A 13,521-nucleotide genomic window follows, 5' to 3' on the forward strand; every position below is an offset into this window, starting at 1 on the left:
CATTGATGCGAATAGATGATAATCGGACGGAGCCAAGTCTTAAAAATAAGCCGCATGCGTTAGTATTTCCTAACTGAACGCCTCGATCGTTTCCTTGACCCGTTTTGCTGTGTGTGATGGGGCATTATCATGGAGCAAAATGACTTTGTGTTGCTTTTTTCCACATTCCGGTCGTTTTTCACGCAATGCTCGATTTAAATCGATCATTTGCTGTTGGTAGCGATCAGTGTTAACGGTTTCACCAGGTTTTAGCAGCTCATAATAGATTACACCCTTCTGATCCCACCAAACACAGAGCATTGTCTTCTTTCCAAAGCGATTGCAGTGGATGTCGATGGTTCGCCTGGATTCACCCATGATTTCTGACGCTTAGGATTCTCAAAATATATCCATTTTTCATCACCTGTCATGATACGATGGACTTTCTTTTGTATCTGTCGAGCAGCATTTCACAAGTGGTTTTTCGATTTTCTTGCTGTCTTTCATTCAGTTCATGCGGAACCCATTTTCCCACTTTCTGAATCTTTCCCATGGCTTTCAAACGAATTGAGACAGCTTTCTGCGTCACATTCAATTCATCCGCGAGTTCTTGTTGAGTTTGAGTATCATCTTCATCCAATAAGGCTTGCAATTCGTTGTCTGCGAACTTTTTCGGTGGTTTCCCACGCTCTTCGTTTCTCACGTCAAAATCACCACTTTTGAATTTTTTGAACCACTTGAAACACTGCGTTTTATCAAAAGCATGTTCACCGTAAGCTTCAACAAGCATTCGATTCTGCAGCAGTTTTCTTCAAATGATAATAAAAAACCAAATGCTGTCCGCAAATCGTAGTTCGTAGGCACAAAACTCGACATGTTTAAGGTTATAGAAAAATATACCGGTGTATGGAACTTGGATTGTTGTGTGTTGAAAATCTTCGTCAGCTGTTAGAGGGAGATGATGGCGCTGCAGAAGCGGTCTTACAGTCCCTAAACTGATGGCTAGCACCATCTATAGAGAAATTCCGGTTTCATACTTCTACACCTGGTAATTAAACCAAGTGAACATAAAGCGAACGTTCCTCGAACATTTACGTGCTGCTTGGGATGTTATAATTTTTAACATAAAAGAAAATGTTTCACACTAAATATGGCATTCCATAAAGACATGAATATGATATCGCGTCTTTAATCTAATGGAATGTTCTCAATAATCAAATCGATATCATACTCACAACAATCGATATCAACTCACAGGAATGGCACAACAATGATGGCTTTGCAATTATGACATATATTTTTCTCTTGACGTCATTCGTCTTCAATATTTATATGTTTTGTTACATCGGTGAATTACTGACGGACCAGGTGCTTATATTTGAATATTTTCGGTAACACATCGAATCAGAGTAGAGAGTTTCCATGATACTTACATTATATTATTTACGAAATTGTCTGCACCTTATAAGTTGCGTATAATTAAGAAATATTAAATATTTATTAAATGAAATTAAACATTTAGTGCAGCAAAGTAGGATACACTTCGTACGAAATCGAGTGGTATCACTTACCGGGGAAAACTGCACTCGATCTTACCTTGATGATCAGCATGTCCCATAATCCGGTAAAAATCACGGCCGGGAAATTAATCAGCCTCTCGTTCACTAGTTTCGGTAACGTAAGTGATACTCATTATTATTTCGCACACGGAATAACAAATCGCTCGAGAAATGTCACGTAATACCTTTCGTTTTCATTACGGTTCGTAGGTCATGAAAACTTCGGTCGCGTATTTAAACTTACTGCGAACCGTCGTTTGATGTACGTGAAAAACTGGATTTCATTCTACATATTCATGATAATAACGAAAAAATTCAAATTCAGCGTGTCCTTTCTGTTGAAAAAGATTTACGCTGAACAAACATCACTCGAAATAAAATGTGAAATAAAACAACATGTACACTTATTCAATAAATCATTACGTATACAATTAACAAAACAAGCCGCACGTTGGTTTACATCGGACTGACTCACATCGTTAGCTCCGCGAGCAGGCAAATATTCACTGTGCTTAATCGATCCGCAAGATATTGTCTGCGCACAGAAAGATGCGTGCGGTTCAGGCGCATGTCTGGTGATCAATCCCGCACTCGCAACGCGCGCAGTCTTCGGTCTACTTCGGCACCGTGAACATGCAATCTGCGCGAAACGAGGAGTCGCAAAATTCCAATTATCAGCGAGACATACAAAATATCTTCAGACTGAACAAGTGGATCCTCGGTGTGATCGGTATCTGGCCAATCACCGTCCGTGGTGTCGGACATCACGCGCAGCTCATCATGATGGTGTTTTTTAACTTTGTGCTCATCTTCACGGTGATTCCCTGCTTTCTGCATATGATATTCGATCAGAAGAATATGATGCGAAGGCTGAAAATCGTTGGTCTGCTGAGCTTCTGTCTCACCGCTATGATCAAGTATTACCTCCTTACGATGCACAGACCGAAAATTCTGTACTGTATCGATTACGTGAAGAATGATTGGTGGCAGGTCGGTGTTATTGTATCTGATACAGCGAACTCATGTGAAGTAAATTCATGTGAAGGAATTTATTACGGAATAATGATACATTTAGTGGTCGTATTTGGTGAAAGAAAATAAGAAATTAAGATATTATAATTTTGTGTTAATTTTTCACATAATATTTGTATTATTTCTCAATATATTCACTTTGTGCTAAATTAACGCGAAAATTTCTGTAGACCGTTTGGCACGTGTGCGAAATGTATTAAATTTAACACAAAATTGTTCTATTGTGTACAAAGAATTATAATCTAAAGAGTAAAAGACAAAATTTGCTACGTTGTATATAATAGGTAGAATCTATTCCGTCTTTCGCGTATTTGTAAATAAATAATAGTTACTGAAAATACTGTGACAGGTAAAGTTCAAATCCGACCGCGACGTGATGGTGAAATATTTCACTACTGGTCGGAATCTAACGATAGCCTCAGCAACCTTCATATACATCGCTGGAATCATTTATTATTTCATTCTACCGTGGTGTTACGAGCACAAGATCGGCAACCGAACCGTCCGGCCGCTCGTGTTTCAGACTTACAGTGGATTCCCTCATCTCCAAATAACTCCCTTGTACGAAGTTGTGTATTTAACTAATTGCGTATGCGGATACGCAATATTGTCGGTGTCAGCGGGTGCATGCGGATTGGCCTCTCTGTTTGCTACTCACGCATGCGCACAAATTGAAATAATTATGACGCGATTGGAGGATCTCTTGGAGGGCAAAAACTTTGAGAAAGTTTCAAATATTAACCAACGAATCGGTACTATCATAAAAAACCACGTTCGAATAATAAGGTAAGCAATATTTTCCATCAAAGTCTGCAATATTTTATAAACTCTCGCACCTCAAAGCGATGCATATTAAACTTCAACTGATACTTTTGACACTAACTTACTTTTTAGAAGTAACTGGTTACTGTTATCGCTATTTACTTCAAAGAAAGCTCGTTATCATTATCGTCACTTAATAAGTAACAAGTCGTTACAATATCCGTCACATATTTTAAATAATTTTTAGCGAGTTTTTTTTTTTTTAGAATGATTCGTGTCGCAATTTTATTGTAATATGATTACGTTACCTTAACATAAAAATAGCTTGCAATAAGTAACGCGTTACTTTTCAAGTGAAACCTGAGAGACAAACGCAACAGATGGTTTGAATCAACCATTGCTACGCTTCGATGTGCGGTGCAGTTACGTATTAAATGATGTGAGCGGACTATTAAAATGATTAACCTAATTTTAACAATTATATATAATATACAGTGTCTCAACGTAAGAAAGCACCTAAATATCTCTTTTGTTTTTAATGATATGAAAAATGTTTAGAATACGAGAATGGTTTCGAAGGAGGAATACCATGTAAGGAATATTTCTTCACATTTTTTTTCACATTTTTTAACACATCTTATAATATTCAAAATAAAAGAGATATTTAAATGTTTTCCTTATATTAGGACACTCTGTATATCTTCATAGTTTGTATGGTCAAATGAATATGCATCGTCAAATGATTATGAGATAAGAATAAATGAGATATTATAATCAACTATTCTTGTACAAATTAGAGTGACTTATTACAGATTTATAGCCGTTGTGGATGAAATGATACAGGCAGTGTGTTTAGTGGAGTTTATAGGTTGCTTATGCGTTATCTGTTTGGTTGAGTACTATTGTATAGCGGTGCGTTAATGTACATTAGAAATGGTATGATAGAAAGTAGAAATTACAAATTTTTTAAGTGGAAGATTTATAAAGAAACTTTTCCATATTTATAATATGTCAGGATTGGAAAGCAAATGATATAGTTAGTGTGGTATCTTACCTTTTGTTCCTCATTGCATTTTGCTTCAACGTTTACATAATGTGCTATATCGGCGAAACTCTCATGGAAAAGGTACTACTGCTTCACATGACTTCATTTCCGCCGTTTGTTCAGTAATCCTTTGCAATTGATTTTCCAGAGCGGCAACATTGGATTGGTATGTTATATGATCAGTTGGTACGAGTTACCGCCAAAAATATCTCGCGACCTTATAATGATAATCTCCATGTTCTGTCATCCTGTAAAGTTAAGTGCCGGTAAAATGGCGGATTTATCGTTAACGACTTATGGAAATGTAAGGCACTACAAATTTATTGTGACTCTATCTTTCACTTAAAATTCGACATTAAATAATAATCCTGAAAATAAACTAATAATCTGATAATTATTTGATGATACTTTCAAAGTAAATGACTTATACTATAATGGACAAGCATTAATTTTATTCGAAAACAACTTATAGCTAAAAAAATGTTTCATATATTATCTTAGTACGGTCTTTTTAGATATTGAAAACCACTCTGGCGTATTTGAGCTTCCTCCGGAACTTAGCAGTGTAAGTAGTATTGCAAAAATGTGAAAAATATGTAAAAGAATTATTTTCAATCTGACTTAGAATTCTTACCTCAACTGTTTGTTGTAGAAAAATGCTTATAATAATATATTCATATATTAGATGTGCCTTCGTTTCCTTTTTCCTAGTAACACTATTTCCACCTGTAAGTGAAAAAATTAAAAAGAATGTTAAGTCAAATACATCCAAACACATTAAATTACTTTTCTTCAAATCGTACATGTAAAATACGAGCTATGAATGTCGCACTATCCTCGTACGGTCTACATAGCTCGGAGAATGCAAACAATATAACGATCTTGCATTTGCTGATCGTCACATGGGTTTGCGTTTGCGACCTGCGTTTTGCGTTCCTCGAACAATATAAACAGGACGTTAGATTGACTTTCGCGTCTTTAGGCCCGCGAGCAGGCAAATGTTCCCCAGGTAACGTCACCGATACGGACGATACAACGTTATCCGCACATGTTCGATCCTACATACATCGCTGCATGCGGAAGGATGTGTGCAACACAAGCGCATGTCCGGTGTGCTTCTGCAATCAATGTCGCGCTTCCGAGCCGCGCAGTCTTTGGCCTACTTCGACAACGGAAGCATGCGAAGTGCACGAAACGAAGCCGCGACGTCGCGGAACTCCAACTATCAGCAAGACATACAATACGTCTTCAAGCCGAATACATTGATCCTTGGCATTATCGGTATCTGGCCTGTTACGATCCGCGGTATCGGACGATTCGCGTCGAACTTCGCGATCGCGTTCTTCAACATTGTGCTGATCTTTACGATTATCCCTTGCATCATGCACATCATATACGACGAGAAGGATACCCTCCTGAGAATGAAGCTCGGCGGTCTGCAGAGCTTCTGCCTCTCCACGATGCTCAAGTACTGCATTCTCTCGATCTACCGATCGAAGATTCTGTACTGCATCGAATACGTGAAGAACGACTGGTGGCAGGTCAGTCTCACTATATCTAATATGAATTCATGTAACGTGGCAGAATTTGTCGCGGGATGCTGACACACGACATGTATTTGGATCGAGGAAAATGCACGACGCAAGAAGTTAAGAAAGTCATTTGAATTTTAGAATAATTCCTTCTATCAAAACGATGATTTCCATTGCAATTGATTGTAATGAGACAGATATTTCTGTTTGAACATTAAAACGCCAAATGTGTAGTTAATTAAATTTTCCTTTCACCTGTGTTAAGTAAAGAGATTTATTATTTAGGCGATAATAAAAGACGATTGCTGTATTATGCAATTAACAAGTAGGATTGATTGTGTCGTTCGTGTGTTCGCAAATAAAAATTACTCCAAATACTGTGACAGGTGAAGTACGCGTCTGATCGCGAACTAATGTTGAGGTACGCCGCCACCGGTCGAAATTTAACAATAGCCTCCGCGGCTTTCATATACATCGCAAATTTCATTTATTATTTGATTCTACCGTGGTGTTACGAGCACAAAATCGGCAACCAAACGTTCCGGCCGCTCGTGTTCCCGACTTACAGTGGATTCCGTCAGTCCCAGATAAGTCCGGTGTATGAAATTATGTACTTAACTAACTGTATATGCGGATATACAATATCTTCGGTGATAGCGGGTGCTTGCGGACTGGCTGCTCTGTTCGCCACCCATGCATGTGCCCAAATCCAAATAATCATGACGCGATTGGAAAACCTTCTGGACGGCAAAAATTTCGAGAAGATCCCGCATGTTCATCAACGACTCGCTGCCATCGTGAAAGATCACGTTCGAATAATCAAGTGAGTAATGCTTTGCCATCAGAACGCGATATTGTTTAAACTCTTTCAATTGAAAACTGCTGCCTCTTGCCTCACGTATTTTTAAGTTATATTGAAAAAGAAAATCTGTTTCTGCCTGTGAATATTCTGCATCATTTTTTGCATTTACATCTTTTTACGATTACATAAAACCAAATTTATAACGGTACAAATAATGCGTTGCTTCTTCACACTGAAAGAGACAGACGCAACAGATGGTTAGTACGAACCACTGTTACGCTTCAATGCGCAGTACAGTTACGTATCGGACGTTACACAGAACATCAATATGATTATCTGATCTACGCTTATTTATAATAAACATTTTTGTATTAAGTTGGTACATACGAAATGTCGGATTTTTAAGTGAATATATAAAACTGCATATCTTCTTGCATATCTTTCAAAAGTTGTTTATTTAATCAAAATATGCTCCATTTGCTTGAATATACTTTTCCCAACGAAATTTTAATGCATAAATGCCTGTCTTAAAGAAATTCTGATCTTTGGAATCAATAAACTCTGATATGGAATTTTTCAGACCGCCTCCATTTTCATAGTGTTTAGTCTGTAAAACAATTCTAAATGTTAAAAAAAATGAAAGTCGGTTGGCGAAAGATCTGGTGAATAAGCTGAGTGTTGCAAAATTTCATATTTTAACTCATTTAATTTTGCAATCGTTTTGTACGACGTATGCGGCCGAGCGTTGTCGTGAAGAAATATTGGGCGGTACCCACTTATCCATTTTTTTCACCTTGCTAATTTCAGAAAGGTGTCGCAATATTGTTGTATGGTCGACTTGCATTCTGATAGCAAGTTCCCTTGTAGATACAGTTGGATTCGTTTCCACCAATGCTTACATTCATCATTATTCACAGACGTTTTGGGTCTTCCACGCGGTTCATTTTGTAGGGAAAAATCACCAGACCGAAATTTTTCGAAACAACGCTGCACTTTTCGTTCGTTAACAATATTCTCCCCAAACGCCTGGTTTATATTGCATGTAGCTTTTGCAGCATTATTGCCAAGTTTATACTCATATAAAAAAATTACACGAATATCGATTATGTCGACGACATCGACGAATATCGGTTGAATTCATATCTGTACAAAATTCAAAACAGATAACAAAAGGGCACACTTTTGAAAAAATCTTCTTTGTTAAAATATGACTCTGGCAATGGGCAATACGACTGTAAAAGAGGTTATGCCAAAAACGAAAGCATAACGAAAGCAGAGAGACAAACGTTCACATGTAAAGAAAATCCGACATTTCATATGCACCAACCTAATAGGTAGTAATAGAATGTGCTTCATCAAATGATTATGAGATAAGAATAAACGAGATATTATAATCAAGTATTCTCGCACAAACTAGAATGACTTATTTCAGATTTGCCACCATTGTGGAGGAAATTTTACAAGAAGTGTGTTTAGTTGAGTTTACTAGTTGTTTATGCTTTATCTGTTTAGTTGAGTACTACTGTATACAGGTATGTTAATATACCTTACACAAAAATACCATAAAATAACGTTACATATTATAAGTTACCCGTGGCAAAGAAATTTGTAGCAACATAATGCTGCAATGTTACAACAATGTTAACAACGTTGTAGCAATGTTGCTGCAAGTTTCTGTACTGCATGGATACGTATTACGAGTAAAAATGTTTTAAACGGAAGTCTTATGAACAGAATTTTTCACATTTATGTGTCAGGATTGGAAAGTGAATGATAATCTTAGCCTGATGACTTACTTTATGTTCTTCGTTTCATTGTGCTCCAATATATATATATTATGCTACATTGGCGAACTTCTCATGGAAAAGGTACTTTGCTTCTAACGATATAATTTTTACCGCTTGTTGAGTAAGCAATCGCGATTGATGTTGTAGAGCAACCAAATAGGATTGATATGTTATATGATCAATTGGTACGATCTAACACCGACAGTAGCTCGGGATCTTATATTGATAGTAGCCATGGCCAGCCATCCTATAAAGTTAAGTGCCGGTGGAATGGCAGATCTCTCATTAGCGACTTTCGGGAACGTAAGACATTACTATCTATTGTGATTCTATATTTCACTTAAAACTTGATACAAAATAATTCTAAACAAAATGCTATTTATAGCAGAAAAGAATTTCACGTTTATTTTCTTAACACGGACTTTTTAGATATTAAAGACCACCCTGGCGTATTTGAGCTTCCTCCGAAATTTAGTAGAGATTTAAATTACAACCATAAAATGTGAGAAATATGTGAAAGAATTATTTTCAATCTGCTTTAACTCAGCTGCTTGTTGTAGAAAAATGCTGTAAAAATAAGATTGCTCATAATAATATCATATTCATACCAAATGTCTAAATATCTCGATTTCCTTTCCCCTGGTAACCTGCAAGCACGAAAGTTAAGGAGAATTTTGCGCCCAATCTATCCAAACGTAATAAATTATTTTTTAAATCATGTATTTGAAATAAAAAATTATAAATGTCACGCTTAACTTGATATCAGTCATAAACGCGCTACATGTAAATACATTGAACTGACTCACGCTTTTAGCTCTGCGAGCGACCAAATGTTCTCTGGATAATGTCATCGTTGCAGATGATACAGTGTTATCCGCACACGGTCGATCCTGTAGGCACTGTAGGTGGAAGGATGTATGCGGCGTCACGCAAGCGCATGTCTGGTTGCTTTGCAATCAATGCCGCACTCGCAGACCCGTGCAGTCTTCGGCCTACTTCGATTCCGTGAACATGCAAAACGCGCGAAACAAACGCGCGGCCTTACAAAATTCCTGTTACCAACGAGACATACGATATGTATTTAAATTGAATACCTGGATCCTCGGTTTGATCGGTATCTGGCCAGGTATCGGGCGATACGCGTCGAACATCGCGATCGCGTTCTTCAACTTTGTGTTGATCTTCACGGCGGTTCCTAGTCTTCTGCACATCATATATGACCAAAAGGATATCAATCTGAGGCTGAAGCTCGGCGGCCTCCTGAGCTTCTGCCTCACCGCGATGACCAAGTACTATATCCTCACGATACATCGACCGAAGATTTTATACTGCATCGGATACGTGAAGAACGACTGGTGGCAGGTCGGTGTTATTTTACCTGGTAGAACCTGTCGAATTCGTGTAACGTAGCGAAATTTGTTGCGGGACGCTGACACGGTGATCGTATATCTGGGTGATAGGAAATGCGCGACGCGAAAAATCGAAAGAGGCGTTTAAATTTTTAACGATTCCTCCTTTCGGAACATTATTAATACTCGTTGCAATTTATAAAGCGCATCTATATATTGCACATGATTGTAACGCAACAGCTATTGTATTTAACATATCGTTGGACACTAAAACGTCGAAAGTGCAGTTAATTAAATTTTTTCTTCACCTGCATTATATAGAGAATTATAATCCAGAAAGTAAAACACGATCGCTACAATGTTGAATTGATAGACGGAATCTATTCTTTCTCTCGTATATTCGTCAATAAAAGTTACTGAAAATGCTGTGACAGGTGAAGTTCAAGTCCGACCGCGAACTGATGCTGAGGTACGCTACCACCGGTCGTAATCTAACGATGACCTGTGCATTTATCATATACATCGCCGGTGTTGTTTTTTACTTAATTCTACCGTGGTGTCAGGAGTACAAAGTCGACAATCAAACCGTCCGGCCGCTCGTATTCCCGACTTATAGCGGATTCCATCAGTCCCAGATTAGCCCGTTGTACGAAATCCTGTATTTATCTAACTGCTTGTGCGGTTACACAATGCTGTCGGTGACATCTGGTACATGCGGACTGGCCGCACTGTTTGCCACCCATGCATGTTCCCAGATCCATATAATCATGACGCGATTGGAATACCTCTTAGACGGCAAAAACGAAAAATTTCGCAACGTTCGACAACAGCTCACTGCAATTGTGAAAGACCACATTCGAATTATAAAGTAAGTAATGTATTCTTCCATATAATACTCTTCCGTCAGTCTGCAATATTTTATAAACCCTCGTATCTTAAAAAGTGATGCCTATTAAATTTCAACTAATATTTTTAAATTATATTTAATAACAAAATATAATTCTTAACATGTGTGTGTATGTGTGTAGATATTCTGTATTATTTCATTGCCTTTATTTCCTTGTTGTTTTACCTCATACATTGTCTATGCGGCTTGTTGGATGTTCCCTCCAGTTGCTTGTCAAAATTATTATATAAATTAAGAAAATTACTTAGAATTCCAAGAGGAGAAAATATAACTGAAAGCAAACGGGCGGACGATTAAAATAGGATTATGATCATATTATAATATTTTTTATACAATAATATTATACAATGTTACTGAAAATCTGGAATTCTAATAAAAAAAAACTATTAATGATTTAATTTTTGTCGGAGATATTTAATTCAAGTTCGTATTGGAGAAATTAATAATGCATTGTATTTGAGCCATAGAACTTGCCTAATTTTTATTATTTCAACATGTAAAGAATATAGTAGAAAGAGACAAAAAGAAGAAGTTACTTTTTAAATGTAAATATATGTTAAATTGTATTTCCGCACTGTTATCACATGTTTAAAAAACGGCTTGTTACCAATATTGCCACTTAACAAGTAATAAACCATTATAATCTCTATTACCTATTTTAAACAACAGAAGCAACAGAATGTGCACATAAATCAAATGACTATGAAATAAAAATTAGCGAAACATTATAATTAAGTACTTTCGTACAAACTAGAGTGAATTATTGCAGATTTACAAACGTTGTGGAGGAAATTTTACAAGAAGTGTGTTTGGTGGAATTTACTAGTTGCTTGTGCGTTATCTGTTTGCTCGAATACTACTGCATACTGGTGCGCTAATACACGTTAGAAGTAGTACAATAGAAAGTAGAAATTAGGAGTAAAAATTTTTTTTAACGGAAGTGTTGTAAAGAGAATTTCTTACATTTATAATATGTCAGGATTGGAAAGCGAATGATAAGCTTAGTCTGGTGACTTACTTTATGTTCTTCGTTTCATTCTGCTTCAATATATACATATTATGCTACATTGGCGAACTTCTTATGGAAAAGGTATTCTTGCTTCAGACGATTACATTCCTGTCGCTTGTTGAATAAGCAATTGCGATTAATGTTGCAGAGCAGCCAAATTGGGTTGATGTGTTATATGATCAATTGGTACGAATTGCCGCCGAAAATAGCTCTCGATCTTATATTGATAATCGTCAAGTCCAGCCATCCTATAAAAATAAGTGCCGGTAGAATGGTGGATCTCTCATTAGCGACTTTTGGGAATGTAAGGCAATATATTTATTGTGAACTTTCATTAAAATTTGATATAAAACATTCGTCGTGTAAACAAAATAAACTTATAATCCCAGAATTATTCATTGGTGCTTTTACAGTAAATGATTTATACTGTAAACGATAATTTTATTGTAAAGAACCATTTATTTATAGCTAAAGGAAAAAATTCCATATATTATCTTGGCACGATTTTTTAGATATTGAAAACCACCCTGGTGCATTTGAGCTTCCTCAGGAACTTAGTAATGTAGATACAACTGCAAAATGTGAGAAGTGTATAAAAGAATTATTTTTAATTTGACTTAGAGAGAGAAAGAGAATTTATTTCAGTCGTTTGTTATAGAAAAATAGTGTGTATAGTGTAAATAATAAGCTTGCTTATATTCTCATATTCATATCAAATGAATATGCCTATATTTTCATTTCCTTTTCCCTAATAATTATTTCTATAAATTCAAAAGTTAAACGGAATTTTAAGTCAAATCTGTTTAAACGTAACAAGTTATTTTAATAATTCTAATTTTCAATAACGCTAATTGACGATTTTCACATGAAGGAGTTAATAAGTTGCATTACATTAGTCATACAATACGTTTAATTCTTAATGTTTCCTTTCATAAAGAACATAAAAGAGACGACAGAAATGCAACAGGTGTCAACGGGACTCCAATACTCTATAGTATTCTCTATAGTAAGCGGCGACGTAGAATATCGAGCAACGCGCTAACTGTCAGTACAATAGCCATTATTCACCTAACCTGTATTTACGTTGCGTACTTTCACTATGTAACGACTGAATGTGCAGTTATATGATTATACAGTAACAATGTACGAGGAAACTTATTCTTAACGCATCGTACAAACTAAGATGACACATTCTATATTTATAGCAACCGCAGTAAAACCATATTAAAAATTACTGCGTATTGAATTGAATTTTTTATATCATGTTAATATTAACAAGCGGATGATATGGTTTATCTCTTTACGTAGTTTACTTGATTTTGACGTTCGTTTTAGGTGATACAAATTACTTCGGCGTACTTGATCTTCCTACGAACATTAATAACTTTATTAAAATAAATATAAGCGAAGTGATATTACAATACGTAGATTAATACTGGATAGAGTAAACAACAAAGAGTATTTTAAACTTGTCCAAAATTTCACTTCGGAATACGTTACATTGACATCTTCCACTTCCCAAATTCATTAACTTCACATTGACTTACCCTAATTTAGTTAACTAATTTCTTAAATCCATTTTCAACTGATCTAACTTGATTAAATTGGAACGGAAGAGTGGCAATGCTTCTACAATCTAAATCCACCGACATAATATAAAGTACAAAGTACACAACTTCTCGGTAACATTATCCACTTCACCTGTCAACCTATCAGGCGAAGGGATGATTGTAACGTCAGCACATGTCTAACGAACTC

General features: G+C 36.3%; 4 protein-coding genes across 8 annotated transcripts in view; all 4 read left to right on the plus strand.

The window, feature by feature from the left end:
- LOC106744617 overlaps positions 1-1,799 on the plus strand; it is a 3,948-nt gene extending 2,149 nt beyond the window's left edge. The window contains exons 3-5 of the mRNA XM_014619538.1: positions 1,237-1,347; positions 1,502-1,657; positions 1,749-1,799. Coding sequence (XP_014475024.1) covers positions 1,237-1,347; positions 1,502-1,657; positions 1,749-1,799 — 318 coding nt within the window. The remainder of the gene's footprint in view (positions 1-1,236; positions 1,348-1,501; positions 1,658-1,748) is intronic.
- A 360-nt stretch (positions 1,800-2,159) lies between these two features.
- LOC106744621 lies at positions 2,160-5,011 on the plus strand. Of its 5 annotated transcripts, none has more exons than XR_001374464.1 (4): positions 2,160-2,528; positions 2,920-3,356; positions 4,145-4,681; positions 4,893-5,011. XR_001374464.1 is itself a non-coding variant. In XM_014619544.1 (3 exons), exons 1-3 carry the CDS (start codon positions 2,172-2,174, stop codon positions 4,897-4,899), a joined length of 801 nt encoding a protein of 266 aa, XP_014475030.1. In that variant the 5' UTR covers positions 2,160-2,171; the 3' UTR covers positions 4,900-5,011. The 5 variants fall into 5 exon arrangements, 3 of the variants coding, with proteins under 3 accessions (XP_014475030.1, XP_014475028.1, XP_014475029.1); XR_001374465.1 differs by having other exon boundaries at positions 4,526-4,681; XM_014619544.1 differs by lacking the exon at positions 4,145-4,681.
- A 2,444-nt stretch (positions 5,012-7,455) lies between these two features.
- On the plus strand, positions 7,456-9,016 carry LOC106744624 (odorant receptor 4-like). Its single transcript, XM_014619546.1, has 4 exons — positions 7,456-8,243; positions 8,469-8,579; positions 8,646-8,801; positions 8,928-9,016. Exons 1-4 carry the CDS (start codon positions 8,130-8,132, stop codon positions 8,982-8,984), a joined length of 438 nt encoding a protein of 145 aa, XP_014475032.1. The 5' UTR covers positions 7,456-8,129; the 3' UTR covers positions 8,985-9,016.
- A 326-nt stretch (positions 9,017-9,342) lies between these two features.
- Positions 9,343-12,349, plus strand: LOC106744618 (odorant receptor 4-like). Its single transcript, XM_014619539.1, has 7 exons — positions 9,343-9,413; positions 9,473-9,860; positions 10,282-10,715; positions 11,524-11,623; positions 11,734-11,844; positions 11,912-12,067; positions 12,276-12,349. Exons 1-7 carry the CDS (start codon positions 9,343-9,345, stop codon positions 12,327-12,329), a joined length of 1,314 nt encoding a protein of 437 aa, XP_014475025.1. The 3' UTR covers positions 12,330-12,349.
- The last annotated feature ends 1,172 nt before the right edge of the window (positions 12,350-13,521 follow it).

This window comes from Dinoponera quadriceps, unplaced genomic scaffold (assembly GCF_001313825.1).
Source record: "Dinoponera quadriceps isolate SergipeBrazil2010 unplaced genomic scaffold, ASM131382v1 scaffold1455, whole genome shotgun sequence".
NCBI classification, from domain to species: domain Eukaryota; kingdom Metazoa; phylum Arthropoda; class Insecta; order Hymenoptera; family Formicidae; genus Dinoponera; species Dinoponera quadriceps.

What these genes read in the sequence shown, in the direction of transcription:
- LOC106744624 (XM_014619546.1), top strand. Translation starts at nt 8,130, where the DNA reads ATGACTTATTTCAGATTTGCCACCATTGTGGAGGAAATTTTACAAGAA. An exon ending in GCGAACTTCTCATGGAAAAG is followed by an intron (nt 8,580 to 8,645) that starts GTACTTTGCTTC and finishes TTGATGTTGTAG; the next exon opens with AGCAACCAAATAGGATTGAT. An exon ending in CATTAGCGACTTTCGGGAAC is followed by an intron (nt 8,802 to 8,927) that starts GTAAGACATTAC and finishes CGGACTTTTTAG; the next exon opens with ATATTAAAGACCACCCTGGC.
- LOC106744621 (XM_014619542.1), top strand. Translation starts at nt 2,172, where the DNA reads ATGCAATCTGCGCGAAACGAGGAGTCGCAAAATTCCAATTATCAGCGA. An exon ending in TGAAGAATGATTGGTGGCAG is followed by an intron (nt 2,529 to 2,919) that starts GTCGGTGTTATT and finishes ATACTGTGACAG; the next exon opens with GTAAAGTTCAAATCCGACCG. An exon ending in AACCACGTTCGAATAATAAG is followed by an intron (nt 3,357 to 4,144) that starts GTAAGCAATATT and finishes GACTTATTACAG; the next exon opens with ATTTATAGCCGTTGTGGATG.
- LOC106744618 (XM_014619539.1), top strand. Translation starts at nt 9,343, where the DNA reads ATGTCATCGTTGCAGATGATACAGTGTTATCCGCACACGGTCGATCCT. An exon ending in TGAAGAACGACTGGTGGCAG is followed by an intron (nt 9,861 to 10,281) that starts GTCGGTGTTATT and finishes ATGCTGTGACAG; the next exon opens with GTGAAGTTCAAGTCCGACCG. An exon ending in GACCACATTCGAATTATAAA is followed by an intron (nt 10,716 to 11,523) that starts GTAAGTAATGTA and finishes GAATTATTGCAG; the next exon opens with ATTTACAAACGTTGTGGAGG.